Source organism: Lemur catta, chromosome 9 (genome assembly GCF_020740605.2).
Source record: "Lemur catta isolate mLemCat1 chromosome 9, mLemCat1.pri, whole genome shotgun sequence".
Taxonomy (NCBI): domain Eukaryota; kingdom Metazoa; phylum Chordata; class Mammalia; order Primates; family Lemuridae; genus Lemur; species Lemur catta.
In genome coordinates this window covers 64,836,717-64,863,293 of record NC_059136.1, presented here as the reverse complement: position 1 = coordinate 64,863,293, position 26,577 = coordinate 64,836,717, and the positions used below count along the sequence as shown (strand labels likewise).

Below are 26,577 nucleotides of genomic sequence, written 5' to 3'. Positions count from 1 at the left end.
CTTGCAAAAGTGAAGAAACGTTGAAGGGTTATTTAGGGCAGCTGGCTGATGTCAAAGCTGCCAGAATGCTAATTAACTGCAGGCTGAGTCTCTTACTTCTGTGTGTGTGTATACATATATATAAAAAGGAGCCTTTTGTATTATGGCCTTTTTTTTCTTGCTGCTGTATTCATACATCCCACTGCAAATCATCTTTCATTTTTCATTCTGTTGACCTGGATATTATTATTTCTTTTCAGAAACAGGAAAAAAACCGAACATCTGTGTCTCCTTTCAATCTGCTGCACATCTGCGCGTTTTGTGGCGGGTCTTCAAAGTTCAGTTAGCAACCCACGGACGCCATTCATCTTCTTGTTAAAATGTCTACTGCTGTATCCAATGCTCATGCCCTTGAGGGGTTTCCTCTTTTTATCCATTATTGTATATAAAGAACATTGTGACTTTTAATATTAGCATTTTTGCTTTCAACAGCAATTAGCAATCTCTTGGTTTGCTGTTTGGTAAAGCATCGGTTAATGAGGTCATCTAGTTTAAAATCCCAGCTACTTGAAAATAACAGGGAGGAGGTCAAATCTATCATTTCATTGTTATATTCTCTGCTCTCTTTTCAGTTCTCTAAAGAAAAGATATCTTTGTTATCCACAATAAGTCATTATGACCCGTTACTGGCCCTCTGTTTTACTACCACCTCAAGATACAGTTAGGTTCTCTCTTGCTGAAGTACTGAAATAGGATAATTCATCTATAAACAAACAAACAAAAAAGAAACAACTTTGAGCATCTGAGGATGAGGAACTGGTTTCGCGTTGGTTGTGTTGTCTTTCCTCCGACAGTTCTGAGTCCTCGTCTAGCGAGGGGTTGTCTCTATGGTGGAAGGGGTCCCCGGGGTGGTTGACCTCGGAGTGGCTGCTGGTGGTGTGTCCATCGGGCTTCCAGCCCCGCTGTTGGGCGTGACGGAGGAGCTGACCGCAGGCGTGTCTCCCTGCTGCTGGGCCTGCAGGGTCTGTCCACAGATGTGGTGGTGCTTCTCCCAGTCTTTGTGCTGGCAAAACGAGCCACAGTATCGGGCTGTGTTACAGCCACTGCAGGTTTCACTCGCTTTACGGCCACAATTCCAGCAACTCTAAAGGAGACAGTGGAAGGAAACAAGATCCCAGATTAATACCCTGTGAGGCAGAAGTCTGATAAATATGCTAGGCGGCACCGTACCCTTCTTTTCAAACACTATGCAGTCAGGATGAAAAATCCAGGCGTATTATGCATATGGGCACTCACACTGAACACAGAAAAGGTGCAGGTATTGGTGTCAAGATTGTCCAAACTTTCCTACCAGCAATTGGTACGGCATGGAACAAAGTGGCTAAAGATCTTTTCAATTTTTACTATAAAATCCTTTTTTCTTTTAGGTTTGGTTATCTTTACATCTAAGTTCCCCATTTACCCATGCTCACTAGCAATTACTATATACAATATTTTTCCCTTGTAATACCCATACCACAATGCTCAGACACCAATATATTGCTCTGGGCAGAAGCTTCTTCCTTTTACATACTCTCAGGAATCACTAAGAAACTACCAGAACGCTATATTGGGTTTGGAGAAATGGAGTAGATAAAGGATTCTATTCCCTGCTCCATCACCAACTAGACAGGGTGAGGCAAGGCACTCCAACCTCTCGTGCGTTTAGTTCTTCCCACTGCAGTTACTTGGTTTACCTTATGACCAAAGGCTAGGACAGTCTTAACACAATCTCCTTTACCTCTGCTCCCTAGAGGGCAGGATCCTTGGTTTGCTTTTCCTCTAATATATCTTAAGCACCCAGAATAGTGCCTGGTAGACAGTAGGTGCTTAAGTAGTATTTGTGAAATGAGTGAATCAGACTGTGACTAATTTGGCTTTGAAAAACGAGGAAGACTCGAACTTGGCAAATGCTAATTCTGCTTGCATACAGCGCCTCCCAGCTGATGGAGCTACTTTGTGCCTTGGCAACTCCAGGAAGTCAGAAAAGCAGAGGGCACTGGGGCTCATCTGTGAGTGAGGAGCACAAAACTCGGACCCCAAGAAGTCTGCTGCCAGCCCTGGGTGGCGTTTTGCAAGACATGAGAAAAGTGGAACTGAAGTTGTCTCTGGGATCTAAACTTTAAGACAGTCACATCCTGAATCAGGGATGGAAGAGCACCTGTTGGGGGGTGCCCAGGGAAGAAGGCAGGGAGGAGGAGGAAAGGAATTGTGGTAACCCTTCAGGGAAAGCCACTTTAAATGCTCATTTCAGTGTTTAAAGTGTTCCCAGTTTGTCAAGGCCATACCTGTTGTGAAATGCTACATCAAGCGCTCTTAGCTTTATGCCATTCAACTTTTTTACTCTTCATCTTCATTGGTTTTGACTATTTTCTTGTGAAACAAACTTCTGGCTACACTCTGGTAACCCCAACCAGCTGATGGTATGTGGTTATATCACAATTAAAATAGACTTTCTAAGCCCCGACATAGGTTGATCTAACAGGTCTCCCCATCGTGTTCTCTGCCTTTGTTCTGCTTCCAGCATGCTAGTTATGTGACTCAGGGTGAGCTCATGAGCCTGTTGAAAATACCCCTGTGGAACGTCAGCCCATCACCCTGATGTGTGTGGCTTTACCACTATGCAAAATGTATAGGGAATTTTTAGCAGCGTGCTAACTTTGCTAACAAATAAAGGGGCTCCTAGAGCCTTTCACATGCTGGAAGTCTGTAAACTCATGAACTCTGGTTTCAAGCCTGTAGCAAGAGCACAGCTCTATGTTCTTATTTCTTTATCATTAAGAAATTATGGTCCTTAAGCAATAAAGCTCAAACAAAAAAAAAAAAGGAAGGAAGGAAGGAAAGGAAGGAAGAAAGAAAGAAAAGGAATTACAGGAAAGAAATAAAGAAAAGGAAAAGCAAAACAAAACAAAAATTAAAGATCTCAAACTCTAACCAATGAAATGTGTTTTAAGTAAACATAGATGAGGAAATCTAGAATCTTGGTTGATATGTTAATTCATAAGTAAAATACCTGGGTGCAGTGGCTCATGCTTATAATTCTAGCACTTTGGGAGGCTGAGGCAGGGGATCACTCAAGGCCAGGAGTTTTGAGATCAGCCTAGGCAAAATAGTGAGACCCCTTCTCTCCAAAATGTGTTTTTAAAAAGTTAGTCAGGCATGGTGGCATGTGCCTGTTGTCCCAGCTACTCAGGAGGCTGAGGCGGGAGGATCGCTTGAGCCCAGGAATTAGAAGTCACAGTGAGCTATCACATGGCCAATGCATGCCAGCCTGGGAAACAGAACGAGACCCTGTCTCAAGAATAACAACAAAAAACTAAAATGAAGTTAAAATGAATAACTACTTCTAGAATGAAGCAATTTTTTCTATTTCAATTAATTTAAGAAAATATCTCAAAAGATGTGAACCTCTGATCAGAGGTTTCACTCCTGTAACTCAAAGCCCTTTTCTCCCAAAACTAATTTAGCTGCATTGCATGTATAAATGGCTCCACAAAGATGTGAACATACGTGGGCCTGGCCCACCCTTCAAAGCAGTGAGGGATGACACTCAGCTCTCAGAGTGGAGTTTGCTTCCTTGAGGTTTGGGCTTTTAGAATAATGCCAGCTGGATCCTGGAACAAACTCAGCGAATAAGCAATATTCCTAAATTACATCAGAATATCCCAATTAGAGAACAGAGACTCAAATCCAAAACAATATTTTAAGGAAATTAAACATCTAATCTGAGTCAAGTGGCTTCTTTAGGAAATACCCTGGTGTGAGTCCTATCCGTTTTTGGCAGAGGCACGTTTTGGCAGACACGAGGGTGGTAACTGCCCGATACTCAATGGCTCCTTCAGATTGAAATCAGATGTACGCAACATTCTCAATTTAAACTGATTAAACACACAGACTAAACCAGGTAATTACAAATGTATGTGTTGGGAAGTGGAAAGAGGAGACAGAATGGGGACTTCTTTATTTTTTAAAGTGTTTTCAAAGATGGGAACAATTTTACAAATAAAAAAGTGGAATTGTGCCAACTACAGAAACAGATGTTTTGGATCATGAAGCCGCTGGGAATTGAGCCTTCTTGCCTAGTATTGCCTGGTTCTGATCCAGGATTTAAGGGGTCTGGCTAGTTTTACCTCTAGTTTCATCCTGAAGTTGTTCAATCCTATTCATTTACCACCCACCACTGGGACAAAAACAGCCTTCAGCTGTAGGAAGGTACAACAAAGAGCAATTTAAATGATCCAGTAGGAAAAAAAATCTGCAAATTTTTATTTCTCTTGACACTGCACTACAATGAATATTCAGGGAACTTTGGTGAGTGCTCAACTAACACAAAGTCCAAAGTGCATATCCCTTTTTAAAAGCTCATTAGAAAACTGAAAAGGTAATTTCTATTAATATAGAATTTATCTACTGAATTTCCTGTTAGCTAATCCGTACCTGCAAGACTGATGCCTCACCAGGGGCACTCAGTCCCTGAACAGTCACAATTCTGGGAACCGGGGAAGGTATAGGATCTTGTGAGTACTCCAATTTGGATCATTTTAAGTTTCTAAGCTTTCTGCTGTTCACAGAGGTAGAAACTGCAAATTGTGTCTAACACCCAGAGCTACATCCGTAAGGGCAGGGACAAAGGCAGTCAATGGCTTAAACCAATCTACATTTTTCCATTTGTGCTTTTTATATTCAGACTAGTATTTCCTGATGGTTGTTTTATTTATTTGTTTGTTTAATTAATTAATTTATTTTTTTAAATAACTGAGCTTCCCTTTCAGGCCTCTCAAGAGTGATTCTAATGACTGAAATTACTACAATAGTGTAGAAAGCTCACGAAGAGCCATGCTATAGCAAATTTCATTCTCAAAGTTCATGGCATTTTATAGTCTTCCCTTATTTGTGATAAAATTATTCCCTTTTCAGCCGAAAGAATATTCCCCTATCTGAAAAACAAGTCAATTGACCAAAGTTAGGCGGTGAGTCACATGAAAACTCTGAGTCTGAACACAAATCTCCCCTTTGCTAAATAGACCAAACACAAGGCTATATATGGACTTAGAGATGACAGACTGAAGCTTTCGAATGCCAAAACTGCATATGAAAGATGTTTGACACTTTGCTTTACATCAGTAATATTCTTTGTACCTAAGGAAAATAATTATTTCCTTTATCTTGTTATTTTAGATACAAAGATCATAGTCCTTCTGTCCTACTGGCAAAATATGTCACTTCTGGTTCTTGCTGTTGAATGTTCTTTTTCTGAGAGACAAAGTATTGTCTCCTGAATTACTTTAAGTTTCTCCAGGCCTTACACATCTGTAATTCTCCAAAAGTCCTTGCACCCAAACAATGCTTAATAAATTTAAATAGAACAATTATAATTAAAACTTCCAAAATGTAAAGAACTCTACAGAAGGCAACACAGTGACTTAAATTCACACTAAGATCACAGCATCTTATACTTGCATTGCACTTGACAGTTTAAAATCATTTTCACACACATTTTGCAACTTAGGAAATACTGAGGTGCCCAAATAAATAACTTTCTTAGTAAAAGACTTGCCCAAAGTCACAAAGATATAAAATTACATAGCCAAGGTTTGATTCACCTGGGTGTTTGGACTACAAATCAAATACTCTTTCCAAAATACCATACTTCGTCAATCTCAGACCTTTGCTTAGATCCCATCATTGCAGGAACAGATTAGAAGAGCTCTGAACTCCTGAAAGTGGACGGAGATTGGACTGGGAAGTTGGAGGCACCAAAGACAAAGTGTCATGGTGTGTAACAGAAATGCACAGGATTCAGAGTCAAGCTGGCCTGCATTTCATTTCCAACTTCATCACTTAGTGACGTTAGAGCCACAGGCAAGGTACTTAGCCTGTTGGAGCAACAGAACCTGTAAAGCAGGAACAATAACTACAGGGTTATTTAGGATTGTTTCAGGGCTAAGCACAGCTCCGTAGGTCCTGAATAAATAGCAAGTACTAACACCACCTCCTCTCGCTGGAAGGAATCGAGACGTAGACACAGTCCTTGCTCCAGACCCAGCACATGACAACCTTTAGAATTAGAGAGCTCATGGTCCCACCCAAATTAAGTGCTTTCACACACAGGCATTGACAGCTATAGAGAAAAAACATTAACTTACTTCCCTTACGTGTCACTAGTGACTAATTGTCTTTTCTCCATCTTCACTGTCCTCACACTTTCTGAATTTTCACCACTGATGACCACTTCCGCATTCCTCCTTTTTAAATGCCCCTTGTTGAAACTTCCTCTAATTCTGGTTTCTTAGATAGTACTACAATTCTCTTTCTTGCACTGTAACTTTCTGTTTGTTTGTTCCCCTGTAAATATTTGGCAAGGGGGTAGGGGTCACTAGCACAGAGAAGAGGAATATCCTTTCCTTCCTACGCCCTTCCTTGTCAGAACTCGTGGTTTCAACCATCAGTTCTAAGTAAAGGACTCTCAAACCTGTTTCTCCTCACTCATCTCCTTCCTGAGCTTCACACGCTCTTTCAACTGCCTGTTCTGTACGTAGCTCCACCAGGTCACTCCTCTGAATCAGTATTACCTAAACCCTAAACATAATGTCCATTTTAGTCACTAGCAACACTCAGGCCCAAGACTCTTGTCATCTCATTGCAAACTCCTCTTTCTTTAGCCTCTGCAACCACTCAGTGCCAAACCCCACAGACTTTACTTCAGTGGTCTCTCTTCTTTCCTTTCCAGTCTCATATAATTGCTACTTTAATTCCCTCACTACCCTTCCTGTTAGAATAATTTCCTTTTTTATTTTTATGTTTTAGAAATAGGATCTTGTTTTGTTGCCAAGGCTAGAATGCAGTGGTGTGATCATAGCTCACAGCAACCGCAAACTCCTGGCCTCAAGGGATCCTCCTGCCTCAGCCTCCCAAGTAGCTGGGACTACAGGCATGCGCCACCACACCTGGCTAATTTTTAAATCTGTTATAGAGATGAGGTCTTGCTATGTTGCCCAGGCTGGTCTTGAACTGCTGGGCTCAAGCAATTCTCTCACCTCAGCCTCCCAAAGTGCTGAGATTACAGGCGTGAGCCACCACCCCAGCCCAGAATAATTTCTTAACTGTTTTTTCTTTTCTTTCTTTCTCTCTTTCTCTTACATAGACACAATGCTCATTTGCAAAGTGACTTTTTTTTTTAAATAAAATACTCCTATTCATCTCATTTGTACCTCTAATCACCTTGCAAAGTAGCTCACATCAACATTATCCCAATTCTGCAGATGAGAAGACCAAAGCTCCAAGAAGTGAGCAACTCAAGGTCTCTCCAAGTCCAGTGTTCTGTCCACTATGCCATGAACATCTATGGAATCAAACAGCTGGCCTTTTAGTTAAAAAAAAAAAAATCTTTTAGTAACATAGCGTCCTAGCTTGTGCTCTGACAGTGCCAACTTCTTCTGGGAATGGACTGATCTGATCAGATTGTAAGGGCTTTAATGCTGTAAGGCTCCTACGTTCTATTCAGAGTCTACACAGGTGGTGTTTCCACAGCTTGGGACATCCTGCACAGATGCCACTGGGGCTGGTTCTACTAATTCTGAAAGGAGTAATGAAGATGAATCTCTCAGAGTGACTTGCTCACACTGTCAAGGCTTAGCAGGCTCTGGAAATAGAAAGTGGAAAGGTTTGATCACTGTTTCTGCTTAAGAGTCACAAAACTGCCCAACTTTGATATAACTGTGCAGTTCTGCACCTATATAAGAATAACAATTACGGGCTGTTTTAATCTGGGGGAAAATCACTTTGGTGGCTTAAAACTCGAAACTATTAGAACAGTATAATTATTTATTATCTGTTTCTATGCTCACTTCCAGTTTCCTGCTTCAATCACCTAAACTAGTATAAGCTGTAGATCTCAAAGAAGAGCTATAGAAGTTTCTTTGGAAATAGCCACAATCTAACAGTGTTTAGTGGGGGAAAAAAAACCTTTATATATATATACATATAGGAAACAGAAATATAGAAAAAAATAAAACAGTTTAAGATGAACTTCTGATGTAGGCTAATGCAGCCATTACATTCTGGGTGAAATACGTAATACATTATAAAAAGAGGAAGTACATAAAACATCACACTGCTTAGGTTACCTGCCCCAATTCCAGTGTCATTCTAACTGTTAATAATAACAATTATTAGTCTGTAAACCCAAGCAAAATTAGAGAACTAAGTAGAAATAATCGGAACGAAGTCTAATGAAGAAATAGACCCACCAGTACACAATCAGGAAAAAAAAAAAAAGATCCCACTACTGCCATGTGGCTATGAAGAAGGTGACCTGAGAGCTAGGCAATGTGGGTGAGGACTGATCAAGAGACACTGAGCAAGTAGGCCAAGCCCACCAAGACTCAGCTATCTTACCTGCAAAAGGAAGAAAACACTATCTACTCTATCAGAGCTGATATGAGAAGTCAATGGGCTAAAGTATAGAAAGCACTTTTGTACCATGCCTGGTACAGGGTTAAACACTCATTGTAGGTCATCTTATCTCATCTCAGATAAGAGACTTCATGCAACCCACAATAACTCTGCTGACCATGGGCTCCTGTGTGCCTGGGAAAGCCTGGTTTATAGCACTGGTGACGTCCCAGCAGGAGCACCCTCCTTCACTCCAAAAGGCATCCCAGTTTGGGTAAGTTATATGGCACGCCTACAAATAATTCCATACATTATTCATTCCTGCCTCCCTGTCTTCTTCCTTTTGATCTCCCCAATTAAATGTTTTGAACTCTTCTCTCCTCCTTCTGCAATGTTTCTATCCTTTAGAACACTGGTTTTCCTAAGCAGAGTGGGCATTACTAGCTCTATATAGATATGAAAAGTGAGGTAGAAAGACAAAAGCTAAATTCAGAAATTATAGAGAGAAGAATTCAGAGATATCTGTAGTCAACCTAAACAGTTCAGAAGAAACATAGAAACAGCCAACCTAGGCCTTGAACTCTGGTATTGATTCTGAAGCCCAGATTCCTTCTAAAATCCCTGTGAAGGGGAGAGAGAGAAATAATTTGTGGATCTATCCACATATATATTGTTATAGATTTGTATTATAGAGATTACACATGATCTAGGTAAGAGACGGGTAGATGTCTACAATGGGAGATGGCTTAAAATAAAGAGAGGAAAGGGGGAAAATATTGTTTCAGTCAGAACAGTTTAGCACACATCATGAGCAAAAACTGTGGGGAATGTGTGCAGATAATAATGCCTTGTTTTATAGCTCTCAAAACACTATAAATTGTTTATGTAAAAAAATCTTTTAAATAACCTTGTAAGTGAATAACGTCTCATTCCTTAAGGAGAGATGGAGGCTGACAGGAATAAAATGAATCACCCAATGACCCCTGGGATGGGGACAGAATTCAGGTCTTCTGGGTCCTCCTCTTATATTCCTTCTGCAACACGCATCTGCTTCTGAGCTGTGCTAGCAAGATGATTATCTAATCAGCTGAACATGGCCTTTGAGTGGTGGGACCATAAAACTTACCTAAACCAGAACACTTGAGAGTAGAAGGAGACACTCTTAATTGTAAGGGGACAACAGGTGTAAACACCACCCTAGACCCTACCTACAGAGTACTCTCCTGGTTTTCACATTACACAGGATGAACTTAAGCCTCTGTGCTCTATTTACTCTTTCCAGTCCATAGAGAAGATGTGTCTCTCTCATTGGATTAAATAATTGATTCGAGCTTCTAAATGTCTTCACTCGTGTTGTTTATGCACAAGAAATGAGCAAAGGTTACCTTTTCCACCACCCCAGACATCCCATGGGCAGATCAAAGCCAGAAAATTTTTGAAGGTGGTTCAAGTAAGATCACCTGAAGTGCATATCCCACTGAAAACCATGACTCCCTCTTCTTTCCTGATAGAGAATCAATCACCGTATCTTGCGCGTTCTATTTCGTGGGTATGCAGCCATTATATCCAATTTCCCACACCCCCAGTACCACTACCAATCATCCTCATCCGACCATCTTCTCCCTCATCTTGCTCTTGACACAGATGGGTCCCTCCTTTTTGCTTCCTCTAATCTCTCTGCACACTGCAGTGTGAGTGACCCTTCCAAAACATTCATCAGCCACAGAACTGTCCTGCTTTCAAACCTGGCAAAGCTTCCCTTCCCATCTTCCCTGCAGGAGCAGTGATGAGGTCATGGAGGGAAGGGGTGGTGGGCAGCTGCTGACCAGTTTCTGGTCGTCCTTAAGAACCAGATGAAACAAAACTTTCCCCCAGAAACCTTCACGTTAAACTTTATTATGACCTGTACAATGTAGTTATTTGACGGCTCCAGTAAATTGCAATCCACATGGAGCAGGGACTGCTGTACCCTCAGTGCCATCACTGTCCCTGATATAGAATGGGAGCTCAATGATTTGTTGCTGGAAGAATAAATGAATGAATGGATGTGAGTAATTTAGTTACATGTATCAAATAATAAACTACTTTGGGCAAGTCACAAACATGATATTTTTAAAGAATGCCCATTAATTTCTAGATACAGTTTTAAAATCAGTAGCTCTTACATTTAAGGAGAATGTGTACTTTTGTTATCATGGCTAGACCTCTCATTTCTAAGAATGAAGACTTTTCTTTTTTCTAATAAAAGGAATAATTCATAAAATATCTAAAGCACAATGCGACATGGGCCTTATCTGGGGCCAAATTGTTCATATTCAAGAAAACCTGTAAATATAAAAACATAGATGAAAATTCTGAGAAGTAATGAAGTGTCTTCTCAGCATATAACAAATTCCCTACCCTGTGGGTCAACTATGGTGAGGCCTGGCATAGGAAGCTCTATCCTCTTCCAAGGAAGCCAGATCTGTCCTGGCTCTGTCCAGGAGGGGCTCAGGGAGCTCCCTACACTTCAGGTGACGTGCAAGCATCACTGCTGAGGTGGCTTTTGTCAGGCTGTCTCTATTCTGAGTGTGAGGAAAGAGTGGGGTGCAGAAAAATAATAAATTTGTCTTCAAAGTTTTGTCCTTACTTTGAGGGAGGAAAAAAAGTATTTACCTACAAATTCAATCCAATAACTGGGAGAAAGGTATGGCTGAACTGAACCCACCACCAGGCACTTGGAGTGTTCTTGGACATGGTCATTCCTAGGGAGTGAATGACATTAACTTTGGGTTGGTTAATGGAATTACCCTTTACATCTTTGTCAAGTCCTTGGTCAAACCACTTTTCTAGTATGTCTGGGCAGACTTATGCACAAGTCCAGAGAAGCATGAGCTTTACTAAAATGAAATCCTCTTCCATCTTTCTCTCTTCTACCCTCAGGAAATTGCCTACCTTACTTATGGAGAAAAGGGATGACTCCTCCATCTTAAAAGTCTTAAAAGTGGTCTTGTGGTTTAGACTGAAGAAAGGTGAGAAACCAAAGTTGCCTTTATCTGCATCCAAAAATTACCTTAACGATCCTTATTTCATCATTACAAGGACTGACAGCATGCTGCAAGTTCCAGTTTAGACTCTACCATTTCCTAGCTTTGTAACTTTAGCCAGGTGAGTTTTCTTACCTACAACATGATCAAATGATCATGTCTCAAGTTTCTAGCCACTACACAAGACACTTTCACTCATCTTTGCATCACAGTAAGACCAAAGCTTTTAGAGGTTCAGTGCTTTCTCACAAGTCAAAGAATTGCAAGAGCTGGAGCTGGGAATTAAATTTGTCCCTCTGAATTCCAAACTGTTTTCCCTACCATAGTCTTAAAATTCTTGGCAAAGTGTCACTGAAGACAAAGGAGTGCTATATTAAAGATCAATCCCCCCATCTTTGCAGAGACCAAAAAAGAAAGAAAAAAAATTATTACAGATGATCATTTTTACATCGGTTATTCAATCATATCTACTACTTATCACAGCTACTGTGTGATATACCATAATTTATAATGCTAAATACTGGTGTCAAGATCATACATTTTTCTGGATAGGTTTTAGGAATAGACACAAAGCTTTTAGATACTGAAGTAATATGGCATATTATCGCCCTAATACAAAGATTTAATTGACAATTTCTTCATAGACATTTGTCTTTAGAATTCAGTGAACTACAAACTATTCTTAACATACCCAACAGACCTAAAATGTCCATGTACAAGTGATAATATTTTAATGATAATAACAAGTGTGCCTCACAATATTACTAACTTGAATGGAGCAGGACAAGTTCTTTTCAAAAGATGCTCATAAAAATTAAACATTAAAATATAGAAAACAAAGTCCTTATATATCTTAGCCACAAATGCCAATAAAACGGAATTTATGTGTAGTTTAATTCAACAATGGAAAAGTCAGCACCTAAAGGGTAGATAAACTTCCCTTTGTCCCTCTTTTCCTGAGAAACTTTCAAATGCTGAAAATCAATTCCTTTTGTGCCCTTGTTATTCATCTGCTACACATTAAACAGAAACTCTAGGCATCGAATGATTCCTGCAGGGCCTTTCATCTACAGAACAGCCTGGTACAAATTAAATACTTACTCTCCCCCACAAATTATAGATATATATTGTGGTAGACCACTGATTTATCAATTCATGTCTCTGCAAGTTCAGCTGGGTGAGGCTAGCCAATGGTAATTCTTTATCTAAAGTTACTTTGTGGTTGAGGGTTGTGATGCTATATTCATTAACATGAAGCATTACTATGTTGCTCTGATTTTATAGGCTATATTTTAAAAATAATTCCCTTAGATATTGTGTTTTAGTTACTTCCCAGATCTTTTAGCCATTTAGTTTATCTGTGGGTTCGTGTGTGTACGTGTGTGGGAATTATTATACTGGAATAATACTAAATATCATTACTTCCAGCAGCAATATTATGCTAGGAAATGGCCATAATACTGATTATCACAACTAACATGGAAATATAGACTACATACAAGATCTCTTAGAAATATTTAGTTGCTCACAACTAAAGGACACGGTGTGCATTGTAGAGGGAAGGGCAAGCCTCTAAACCTCACTTGGGTGAGGCAAAGACATAAAATGTAATCAAAACGTTTGTATCCTCATAATATCTTGAAATAAAAAAAAAAGAAATTCAGGAAAAAAATAAAAATAAAAACTGAAATAAATCAGCTAAATTAAAAAAAAAAGAAATATTTAGTTGCTACATACATTGTTTTGGCATTGGACTTTAGGACCAATAACTAAGAAAGCGATTTCAATCCCAAGCATGCAGTATGTCTCTGGAGACCATAGTGTATGCAGTGTATCTCTATCAAATCCCTTCTATCAGAAGGAAAGCATCCATATATGCTCGTTCTCACACACAGCCAAGTTTTCAGTTTCTAAATAATGCTGGGAAGTTATAAGAATTTCACTTTAATCCAAAACCCATCAAACATATTAAAAACCTTTTTTTGGCAAAGAGTTATCTTTTAGGTCTTCAATGAAGAAATGGGCACAGTGGAATATTATTCAGCCATTAAAAAGAATGGAATCGTGTCTTTTGCAGCAATGTAGATAGAACTGTAGGTCATTATCTCCAGTGAAACATTCCAGAAACAGAAAAACAAATACTGTGTGTTCCCACTCATAAGTAGGTGCCAAAAGATGTGCACACATGGATGTGGCAAGCAGAATGACAGACACTGGGGACTCAGAAGGGTGAGGAAGTAGAAGGGGGGTGGATGATGGGATGATGAGAGATTCCTCAATGGGTACAATGTACATTACTTGGGTGATGGATACCCTAAAAGCCCTGACTTGACCACCATGCAATCTCCACATGTACCAAAATTACACTTGTACCCCATAAATATATACAAATAAAAAAATTAAACAAAAAAGAAGAGATAAAATTTGATCAGCTCTTGGTCAATTCCACAAGTACTTCCAACTCCCAAATTGTTTTAAAGTTCTTTTTCCAAACATTTGTCTGAAATCCAACATCCACTTTCATTCGTGACGTCCTGGAATCAAAAATGAGCAGTCAATTAACAAAAGCTCTCCTTGGGAAGCTCACCTCGCTGGAATCCTCCTGCTGATTGATAACCGCGAGCGCGTCCTCCGCAGCCTGCCGCTTGGCCTCGGCCACCGTGCGCTCCATCTTGGCGCGCTCCGTGGTGATCATGTCGTGGGCTTTCCGCTCCGCCTCGGACACGGCCTTCTGCAGCTCGGTCATCGCCTGGCGCTTCACCTCGTTGACGGCCTCCTCTGTGTGCCAGTCAGGCCAACCAGACAAGACAACACCTCTCGGTTAGCTCGGGACCCTGGGTGCTGATTACTTTTTAATAGAATTACACGGAACAGGCATTACTCTCATCCACATTATTGGGCCGTTCTGGCAGTCTAAAAAACTAGCAGATATGTGCAATTTACTTAGGAATACAAACGGTGAGAATTTTTCTGTACCTTACACTTCTGGGATTATTTTTGAAATTCCTAGGTCTTTCCTACAATGTTTTTACCAAACTAGTGCCGCCAGAAATGATTCTGAGACCAGATTAAGAAGTTAAAAGATAAAGACACTCGCAAGAAACCTGTCTGAATAATTCAGACACATACAAAAGTTAGTTTTCATGACATTGTAGGTTAACATGAATATAGGAAACCCATGGGTAAAGCATTCAGGAAAAAAATAAAAAGGGAATGGATTTTACACATACACATATATAAGTGCAAACAATTGTTTTGCTGGTAAAAAATACAACACAGTAGTAAAAAGGTAACTCAGATAGCAATTAGGTTAATAGAGATTTAAAAAAAAAATAACGTAACAGATGATCCAGTTTCTTTTTCTTAAGTCATTTTTGAGTATTATGTGCCTTTATAGACTGATAGAGATTTTTAAAAATCTCATTTCTAAATTTTAAGCTATTGTCTGTCTACTTCGTCAAGTATATATAATGATTTTGCATAACCAACTGTTGCACTAGACAACTATAACTGAATCATATCGCAAACCAAAACAGTCAGGGCTGACTACAAACCTGCAAGGTATCAAATTAGCTCTTTGTTTTTGGCTGAGGAAAGGGTGCAAAGATTCAACTAATGTACAACATAAGACTGACAACTAAAACAAATAATTTCCATTTAAAAAAATTAACTGTTCTAATTAACAAGGGAAAATATCCTCCCTCTGAATTAGTTTATCTAATTTTCATCTTTATTCAAAGCAAAATGACAATGATTAATTGAAAATTTAATAAGCAGTAATTATTAACTTGGCAAACCTAGTACCAATTAACACTCTATTAAAACTAATTATGACATGTTTCATTCAAGTGTTTGTACTAATTGTTTCACCCACTTAAAAAGCACCTTAATTAAATGTTCTGTTTAATTAAAAACATAGATTCCTAATAAAAATGTTTTACCATAGATTAAAAATGTAAGAGATGTAAGTACTCCTATGGTTTCTTAAATTTCTATGGTTTATTTCACACATCTATAGTGCAGGACTTGAGGAATGTCAGAAGATCTCCAGTAGTAATTAACTGTCATGACTTTTGTAGCCCCCATCATTTTAGTGGCATTATTTCTGACGTACATTTGTTTGCAATTACTGTCTGCTGGGCTTTATAAACTATAAGGAAAAGAACCAGACTGGAAATATTAACGAAAATATGTTAAGCCTTTGTTAGCTGTTTTAAGATATGCATTTAAAATCTGGATAGAATCAGAGTATTGCAGACAGAGCTTACAGAACCTTCTTCACCAGGAGGTGAAAAGATGCCTTTATTACTCTATCATAAATGACTTGGGGCACTAGGGAAGTACTGCCCTTCTAACTATACAGCCAGGGTCTAATTTAGTTTGAATATTCAAGGTGAATTAAAATTCTATCTAAGTGGTAATACAGGACAATAATTTTTGCTTATGATCAAAGCTGTAGCTTGACTAATTGTATATGCAAATCAGGCAATTTATATTTAAATTATGCATCCCTATTCTAATCCCACAGGCATATACAGATCAGCAAAGAGAATTGGTAGGACATTTGCAAGGTGCTTGAATATTTATTACCAACTGCAAACATTCTCTGATCGTGTGAAAAGAAATATACTGAAGAAAACATTGAGTTGCAATTTTTAAGAGCATCTTTATGTTACATTTCTTTCCAATTTTATAAGGACCCTTTTTAACTTTTGAGTTTCTTTCTTATGCTTTTACAAATAAATACTACTTTTAGGGGAAAACTGATGGGCCTTGAACATTTGTTAGGATTTCTAAGCTTTAAAAATTTGTATTGTTATGTAATTGTATTATTGGGGCAAAGTGCAAAATTTGCACAGGGTCTACAGATGAATAACACTGTTGAATCAATGTCAATGTCTTGATTTTGGTAACTGTACTATGGTTATGTAAGAAAATATCCTTCTTAGAAAATACACACTAAAATAATTAAGGTAAAGAGACATCACATCTGTAATTACTCTCAAATGTTAGAAAACATACATACACACACACATATACACACACACACACAAACATACACACAAAGAAAGAAAGGAGGTAAGAAGGGGGAAGAGAGAAGATACTAAAGCAAGTATGATAAAATAGGAGAATTTGGGTGAAAGATATAGGTAATTTTTTGTAACTTTTCTGCGCATTTGAAATCACTTCAAAATAAAATAGTGCAAAAAGCTATATGATGTACTTTCAAGCACAAGATATACTTTTCGCAATTATAATTTTCTGTGAAAAAGGACCCACTGGTTGGTTATACTATATCAAATTTTGAGAGTTCAGCCCTTTAAACTTTATTTACTTATTTTTTACCACAAAGATATTACAATATTTTTATTGCAAAGACACACTTCATAGGTTTAAAAAAAAAACAACTGCCCATAGCCAAATTTAAAATCATAGAGAAAAAGCCTTCAAATTGTAACAAGCTGAGTGCATATGTCACATTGTGCCCTTGATATTTTTAACATGTTGGATGCCTTGACATTGCAAACACTAGAAATGCCTTTTAAGAAGCCTATAATGATAAATATTATAAACAGTTATTGGAGATTTCGTACTTTAGGGATTTAATATACTCCTTAAAGTTTAGCATCCATCCATAGAAACCTATTCCTGAACTGTTCATAGGCAGCAGATTAAGGATACCTCTGTGAGAAGAATACGAAGGTAATCTGCTCCATACCAAGTCATATTTTAGATTGAAGACCTAAAATAGTTGACAGACATACCAAAAAATAATCCAAATGTTTCCTTGATAAGGTTTAACCCTTCTTAGAGAGTACATGGACACAACAAAGCAAGTATTGCTCTTTCTCTACTAAGTCCCCAAAACCTAAAGTATATCCAGAATTAGGTTTGGAAACCCCCAAAAGAGACAAGTGAAGAAAAATGATGGTAGATTCAATAGATTACAACATGTCAAGTAGAAAAAACAAAACAAAACACAATTGATTAAGTGGAAAATACATAGTAGTTTTGAATCTGCTTCCAATTGCTTACCACTTATAGTAAGACTTCCTTTGTGCATAGCTATTCAAGTTGACTTTCCCACAAAGGTGGTATATTCAGAAAAATCTGTTCTTACTTAATAGCAGTCAAACAAAGAATTGAGCAGACAATAGCACAGAAGGAATTTGGATTACACAAGACCTTACCGGCAGTTTTTCTTTAGGAACTATCAAAAATTTAACCTAAATACATGTAAGTAAGGGAAATGCAGAGAAAAGACTGTCCCTTCATCATAAAAAGTCACCCTCTGCTGTCCAAAATGACAATTCTTTATACTTCTTACTGGAATAAGTTGCACTGACAGATTAAAAATGGAGGAGAAAAATGGTCAGAAGAAAGATGTGGCAACTCTTTTTCAGGCAGGTGATACCCTACATATTTTTAACAGCTTGAGAGTATCACATGACTATTACCATAAATCTGGTAAAACTATGTAGGTGAGCAACATATATAGTTTAACCTTTAGGCAGAATGGATCTATTAATTTGCATATCAGACATGCAAGAGAGCTTTCTGGTTCTTTAAGCTACAAAGCCTAGAATACCATCAGATTTTAAAACTCATTCTTACAAAAACAGGTTATTTCTTAGAAAATCTATAAAACTACTTGGATAAGACCAAGTTGATACAAGTTGACCAGAGCAAGTGGCGCAGAACTACAAACACAGCTGAATCAAATCAAAACCCAAAGAACAATCTTTTGTAGAAAAAAACAACAACAAATACCCTTTCCCTTGGCTGTCTGGTGAGTATTGCCAGCCCTATACCCATTTGACTGTTTGCAGAAGTAGCATTTCCCAGCTTCTCAACTCAGACAGACAAACTATTTTAACAGTTGCAGTTACAGCAGCTCAAAGTCACAGTATGTTTTTAATGTCATCTTTAACTCTTCAAACAGATTTATGCTTTATCTGCTGAGTTGGTTTTCATAAAGGTTTTCACTCAGCTGGTGTTCCACCAAGATTCTCCCAGATCTGAACTTCTTTAAGCCCAATAACAAGTCAGTGGGTCATCAGGAGCTTTAAATCTACTACAAAATATAGAGCAATATTTTTTCTTAATGGAAAGCAGAGAATGTATATGGAAAGTAAAAGTAAATGTTTAACAACTTTGTCATTTAACTTAAAGAAGTAATTTAACTCTAATCATTGAATATTAATTAGCAAAGAATAACTTTAAAAGTTGGTTGTAACCAAAAAATAATTTGAGTACCTTAAATAGTCAACTAGATTTGATATGATTTTTTTAAAGAATGCAAACGAAAAAGTTGAAGTACACAATTTAATTTCTAAAACAGTGGATTTTTTCTCCATCAAAGGGGAAAAAAAAAACATGCAAGCTAAGACCTCTTATACCAGTTTCAGCCTGAAACCATTATAGCCCATGAAAAAAATGGGGTTTATATAATGGAAATATTGCCAGCCTCTCAATTATAATGGCACTAGCAGATGCTACTAAAATAAAAACCATTTCATGTTCTAATCAGGCTTGGTTTGAGAATATTAATCAGGTTTTTTGTTTTGTTTTGTGGTTTTTTTGTCTTGTTTTGTTTTGCTTTTGCTGTTGTTGTTGTTGTTAGCAGTAAAGTCCTTTCTTGTCATTCTTCACATCACTGCATTAACAACTGCACACAGCTGCCAGAACACGAAACTCGTGTTTTTAAACAATTCTTACCAGCTTTCTTCCAGATCTCCTCTGGCACGTATCCAGACGCAGGCCTGTGAAGGAATTCCCGATGTGCATCTAGGAAAAGATGAGAAGGGGTTGGAGAGAGAGGAGCAGTGTAAGCACAGTGGTGTCATCACACAGTGGAAGTAAGCAATGCCCATTCTCCTGGCTTCTCTACAAAAACACAATTCCAGAAAACACACAAAAATAGCACGGCCAGATATTAGAGCCCAAGGAAAACAAAAGGTCATTGGTTTAAATGTCTTGTATGCTCAAAGCCAAAGCAGCTTTATTTCATTATACAAGATGATGTTTGGGAATACTGTTCTCAGCATTCTCTCACTACTGGGATTTCTACAGGTATATTTTATTTTGTTAAAGAAAATAAATTGTATTTGGTAGTTTTCCTTGCAAGAGTCAATTTCATAGTTAAAAAAATCAAATGTTTGGTAATGTAATTTCCACAAAACTCTGATTTCTGCCACCTTTCAATAAATAGTGAGCCCTGCTCTATGGCTAACCAGTTCTCAACACTTAATTACTTCTTAAAAATCTCACTGAGCATTAAGATTTTTCACACAAATTAGATCACATGGATTTGACATGGGTGGAAGAAAGACTCATTAGAATGGATTTACAGACCTTCAGTTCACCAAACAGAATTAGTATGTGCTTTCCAGAAAAAGAAACGGAGTTTCACTTTAAATACTGTGCTTATTATGCTTGCCAAAGTTTAAAAGTTTGAGAAAACAAATAATACTATTATTGATATAGGAATGCTAACTTCCAAAATATGTTTTCATGGAAATGGCATGAAGTGTTTTATATTTTTTACATATGTGTCAAAGTAAACAAAGTGCACACAGTCTTCCATATTGGATTTTTAATGGAAGCCTATGTTAGTAGAAGTTTTTAGGAAGAAAAAAACAGTTTAACTTTTATAAAATACAATGATTATTAAACCCATGATAAATTGATTAAAATTGAAAATTTCTCTATATGTACAAGAAATGTCAAGTTGTTGACTAGTTTTTTTAAACAATACTTTATCTAATGGTATGTTGAAGATTAACATGTTGACGGCCACACAAAAAAAATCAGAAATTTTTCCTTGGGGCCACAGACAGTGTCTTATTACGAAAATAGAATAAAAACTTCAAGTGTAATTTCAAGGTAAACATAAATAGAAAAACGAAATTTATCAACTTCTATTCATTTAATCCACATTTTTAGAATTAAATTGTCATATTAATTGTAACAATAAGAACATCAACAAGTAAGACTTTATATATGCTTCACTTAGCCCCAGGGGCAAAACTAGAGTGAGTTAAATACAACTCATGGCCATTAATGTGTTAAAAGAAATTCAGTCCAGTCTCATGTATCTTATGGAGCTACAGAATATCAAAAATAAAGAGAAGCATGATAAATTTATCCAATTTTATGTCATTATGTTTCAATGCTTTAGATACATTTGAATACTTTTAATCTTCATGAGGTACATAGATTATCAGTTGGCCAGAACACTAGATTTTCCTGACTATTCTGAATTAGCAAAATTTACTACAGTTTGGTGAAGGATATATGGAAACTCTCTGTATTATCTTTGCAAGGTTTTTTAAAATCTAAAATTAAAAAGTTTATTTTCAAAAGTTTACATTATAATCTAATGACTACTGGATAGACTGGAGATACACATGCATTCTCATGTGCACATTCATTTCTATAAAATGACAAAAAACCAAAACATTTTTACTGAAGCTACTTTCATTCTCAAAACAAAGAAAGCTAGATAAAACTGGTGCATAAATGACTTAACGGAAATGTGATATAGCTAATTAGATTGTCAAGATTATCTTCCATTCTACTATAACTATTTCCAGAAGAAATAAAGAAAGTGCAATCAAGTTCACATTTAGGCATGTGATACAGTGAAACACAGATATTTACTTATGACAACTTTTAAAGACAATTTTTAAGGAAAAAAGACTGACAAGTATAATTGATTGGATAAGAATGGATCTGTAAAGTCTAAAGACAGAAAAAACTTGACTTCTCCAAAGTAGCAAGAAAAAAATATTTTTCATTTACTGGGTTAAGAAGAGATCTGTAGTTTATAAAAAATATTTTTTGATAAATGGCCCATCATTATAATAAAGAACAGGAAAGGTGGATCTTAAGTTACCCAAAGTTCATACCTGAAAGATACTAATTACCAGCCCCAGGCAGTATAGGCAGAAGAAAGTTAGTTCTAGAGCCCGGTGCAGCTGAATCTTAGCTATTCCAACTACTAGCCATGTGACACCGAGCATATTAGTTTCTCCACAACTCAGCTGTCTCATCTATAAAGTGAGGACAAGATGACTAAAATTTGAGAGTACTGCTCTGAAGACTGAGGGAGGTACTTTCCTATTACATACTTGGCATGGCGCATCCTAAACTCTCATTAGAAGTTACTTGCTATTATTCTCATTATTAATATCATCACTATTATTACCTACTGGGTTGTCTAGTAAGAATGGGTATATACTTATTTCCTTATAAATAACTAAGATGAAAAGAGCACTTTAAAGTTTCTTTTTCCTCTCAGCACTAAAATCCAAATAGCATGAAACTTTAAAAGAAAGCAAAACCATTGAAGAAGTATGGAGTAATCCACATACACAAAATAATTTTTTTTTTTAACTCCTGGAGTATATATCACTTGGGAATAGAAATTATTTCTAGACTTAACAACTCAATACCCAGAATATACGTCACTTGGGATTAGAAATTATTTCTATAGTTAACAATTCACTGCTTAAGTTGTTAGTAGCAAAGTCCTCAAGTTTCTTTCAAGACACTTTGATAAATTTTACTTAAACCTCACTCATCAATGTTTATAGTCCCCAAATTCACCCAAATATTAATATATAGAACTCAACTGACCTTCCACCTTCCACGTGCTGCACAGTAGGTATCCTGAGGGTACATATACCACACTGGAAAGTTGTGCGATGTTTCACCTTGGCTACATCTCCCTAAGTTTCCCAATGACACACTGCCATATCCCATAGACCCAAATTCCACCTGACCTAGAAACCCATTAGAAATACTAAAGACAATCATGCAAAACAGTTTTCCTAATCCTAACCTACTTTCTTTTTCTTTTCTTTTTTTTTTTTTTTTTGAGACAGAGTCTCGCTCTGTTGCCCGGGCTAGAGTGAGTGCCATGGCATCAGCCTAGCTCACAGCAACCTCAAACTCCTGGGCTTAAGCGATCCTACTGCCTCAGCCTCCCCAGTAGCTGGGACTACAGACATGCGCCACCATGCCCGGCTAATTTTTTGTGTATATACATATTTTAGTTGGCCAGATAATTTATTTCTATTTTTAGTAGAGATGGGGTCTCGCTCTTGCTCAGGCTGGTCTCGAACTCCTGACCTCGAGCAATCCACCCGCCTCGGCCTCCCAGAGTGCTAGGATTACAGGCGTGAGCCACCGAGCCCGGACCTAACCTACTTTCTAAAAGAATTTTTTTTCAAAATAGCAGAATCTAAAGGCAAATAATTACATATACATATTTTATGATACCTTCTCTCCAGTTGTGTCCTTGCTAAACATCAGGTCTACCAACAGAAAGAATAGAGTGATCGGTAGTAGATGTAGTATTCAGAAATCTATTTGATACCCTGATGAATACTATTTTAATAGCTACAGAAACTAAATGACTAATATATTTAACATTTCCTCTTCTGATTAAGCAGCAGCAATATCAGAATCTATATAGGCAAAACTGAGTTTAAGAAACAAAAAATCCTGGAGTTGATCAAAATTAGAACAAGGGACAATTTCTCTCCTGGGACTTTATTATTTTAGAATATTGACTAATCTAGACAAACCTATGCAAAACACCTTAAGATTCTAAGGCTTGGATTCTAAAAAAGCAAGTTCTTAACTATTAATTCTTAAGTACCTATAAAATACCAGTTACTATAAAAATCAGTTGCTAAAATGTAGTGGTAGACACAAAGACAGGAGAGCCTATATGAGATGGTTTAAAATGTGAAACATATGTGTGTGTGTGTGTGTGTGTGTGTGTATAACTACTAAAATATGAAGAATTATAGAAAAGTCCTTCTAATTTAAGTTTAGATTGCTTTGAGAGGCAAATTGCTTGGAGAAGAGAGGGGGAAAGGAGGAGGGAAGCCTCCTGAAGAGAATACTCATCTATGAAGAGAGGAGACCAAGTAAGAGTGGGGGAAAATGGTATAAGAAATGTGAAGAACACGAAGAGCAATCTATGATGTAAGAAAGAGATGGAAGACTCACTACACTTATGACAGAATGGAGACGAGTGGATACTAGATACCGCAAGGGCCGCCATCAATATACATGAAGGGATGAGCTGATAGCCTTTGGAGAACCAATGTGACCTCATATGACCCGGAACAGCAATGGTCAAAGCTTGGCAGCACCTAGGTATGGCCTTCGTCCTGTAGTGGGCAGAATGAGGCTGTGATCCTAATAGTATCTACTACAAAAACTATCAAAAGAAAGGAAGGGTTAAGTAATTTCATCTTAATAAATGCCACTTGTTTTTAAGGATAATAAATTCAAAAATCTCAACACTAGGTTTCAGAAGCCCAAATCCAACCTAAAAGCTAACAACTGCTTTGGGATTTCCATCTTCAACAATGAACATGTCTAATGCTCCAGAAAGTAACCATCTCTTATTGGTTTTAAAAGACAGATATATTTAACTAGTAGTAACATCCTTTTTAACCCAATATTAAGTGCAGTAAGCATCTGCATTATGAAGTTAGCTGAATGGTTGTGAATTTCATTATTTCATGAATTTCATGATGTGATTTAAAGGAATCAATACAAGGACACAAAACTCCATACATTTAAATATACTGAATATCTTGTTTGTGGTTTTTATAGTCTGATAGTATAGAAATTAAATAATATTTCTTTGGCTAGGAGAAAACTATTTTTGTATAGCCTTGTATTATGAATTGGGATCCCAAAGGTACAACAAATTTACTGTATTTAAGACAGAATTCTTTACTAATCTGCCTAATAAATAAAGTAGCCACCTAAACAATACTCCTTGAGAATACTTTCTAGATGAAAAAATACCTAAGAATCTATTATATTCAGGTTCTGTGGCTCATGCCTGCAATCCCAGCAACTTGGGAGGCTGAGGCAGGAGGATCGCCTGAGGCCAGGAGTTCAAGACTAGCCTGGGCAACATAGCAAGATCCCGTCTCTTTAAAAAAATAATAATAAAAAAAGAAAGAAGAAAGAATACATAGAATCCCCACTATAATTTCACAGTTTTGGATGCCAAGCAAAAAACTCTACTCATTTCACTTGAGACTGCATATAGCTAATACATCACATCTAGTATGTGTTAGGTACTATCCTGTTATGCTTTATACCTATTAACTCATTCAATACAGAAATACCTATAAAATATGTATTATTACCATCCCCATTTTATGGATGAGAAAACTGAGGGACAAAGAGATTGTGACTTGCTAAAGGTCACAAGCTTGTACAGGGAGGAATCAGTAATTCAAATCCAGACAATCTTCTCAGAGTCTGTGCTTTAAGCCTTCACACTAGACTTCCTGAGGAGCTAGCAATGAGAAATTCTATAATTCAATCATATGAGAATCATAAAGCTTGCCAGCTAGATGAATTTAAAATTACTAATTCCAAGCTGGGTGTGGTGGCACATGCCTGTAATCCCAGCTACTCAGGAGGCTGAGGCAAGAGGATCACTTGTGCCCAGGCATTTGAGACTAGCCTGGGCAACATGGCAGTACCCCATCTCCTTAAAACAAACAAATAAACCTAAATAAACAAACAAATAAATGAAATGTGAGTTCCTCCACCAGTCCACTTGGAACAGGAGGTGGTATTAATTCAATAAACTCCTGAATTACTAAGCTTTTTATGAACCTGAAGCTTGATTTTTCATTCCACTTAAAACAAACAAACTTCTGACATTTCTCTCTGGCAAGAGCTAAACCCTTACCAAAACATACGTGGAAGGTATTTCCTAAATTGACTACTCTGCCAACACAGGATTCATACATTAAAAAAAAAGAGAGAGAAATGCATTTATATTGCAGAATTTCATGTTATCAGCCCCTGACATTAGCCTTAAACCCACCATTAGCTAATTTTTTTTAACCCTCTCGAATGTGGAAGATTCTTGAAAACAAAGAGGGCATGGAGATACAAGATGAACTGCAGAAAGATTTTAGAATAGTCAAAACCAGTAAAAAGAAAGTAATTAAAAAAAATAAAATGTCAGGAACCAAGAGAGTGATACAAATAGCTTACTGAGAGAAAAAAAGAATGACAGAGACTCAGACACTTAAAGAAATATAAAATGCTAACCAGCAACTACCTATCTATACGTATAAAAGTAATTCTACTTCAGTGATCAAATCTATCAATTCTGATCACATTAACTTGCTCTTTGGTGAGGTGCACAATGTAACAAAACTAAAGTGTATAAATAAGTCATACTTTGAAAACAGAGACAATAGTTTAAAAATCAGCTTTCTAATTTTGTTAAGAGTTGGATATTTGGAATTCTCCATGCAAAGCAAATCAGTAATAATAATAATACCTATTATTTCAAGGAAAAATCTATTTTATAAAAAGCCCAAAATATAAACCTGCATTTTATTTAAGGAATAGAAATAACATTACGATTTCAGTATATACTCAGTGCTTAAAATTGTTTCACAGGCTATTCAAAATAGCCCTTAATATTGGTGGAAAACTTCCAAAATTCAATTAGTAATAGATTAATCATGTTATTTTACTAATCCCCCACACTGACTTAATACTATGAATATATTTCAAACGGGAGAATGGTATTGAGTTTAACAAATACAACATTATTAGTCATGAAAGATAGTCTCCTCTGTGCAGTCCCCAAATACAATTTAAAAATGCTAAGAATGTGTGTGTGACTAAACTTTTCCAGTGTTTCCAAGTTAGAGATGTAAGTAGGGCAATATTTTGAACCAAAGATATCTTCTATAACATATACTGAAGGTCTCATTTGATACTAGACAGTAGGCTTAAGAATTAAGAGAATTAGGCTAAAAGAAATACCTACAGTATATCATAGGATATGGAGATCTACATGTATATAAATATATAAACATATTGATAGCTTTATCTGTATACATGCACTCCATTAAACACTTTCCAAGAGCAGAAAATACATTTATTGACCAATAATCTTCAATCCTTTCATTACACACATCAATCCACTCAACTCCAAAGCTGGAAGAGAGATTTAATACTTAATGTGGTCCATGGATTGTGGTCCATGATTACAAACCACCTGTCCTCTCATTTACAACCATAGTTCAGTCCCAGAAATCGGAACACAAAGGCTACAAGAATCAAT

The 26,577-nt window shown here is 37.1% G+C and overlaps 1 protein-coding gene across 4 annotated transcripts in view; it reads right to left on the bottom strand.

Moving 5' to 3' along the window:
- Nucleotides 1-26,577, bottom strand: part of RUNX1T1 (RUNX1 partner transcriptional co-repressor 1) — a 138,941-nt gene that overhangs the window by 2,819 nt on the left and 109,545 nt on the right. For all 4 annotated transcript variants that reach the window (XM_045561944.1, XM_045561941.1, XM_045561942.1 and 1 more), the window contains 3 exons: nt 19,158-19,226; nt 14,026-14,216; nt 1-1,123 (listed from right to left, as the gene is read on the bottom strand). The exon at nt 1-1,123 is cut by the window's left edge and continues 2,819 nt beyond it. In XM_045561944.1, coding sequence (XP_045417900.1) covers nt 848-1,123; nt 14,026-14,216; nt 19,158-19,226 — 536 coding nt within the window. In that variant the 3' untranslated portion in view covers nt 1-847. The remainder of the gene's footprint in view (nt 1,124-14,025; nt 14,217-19,157; nt 19,227-26,577) is intronic.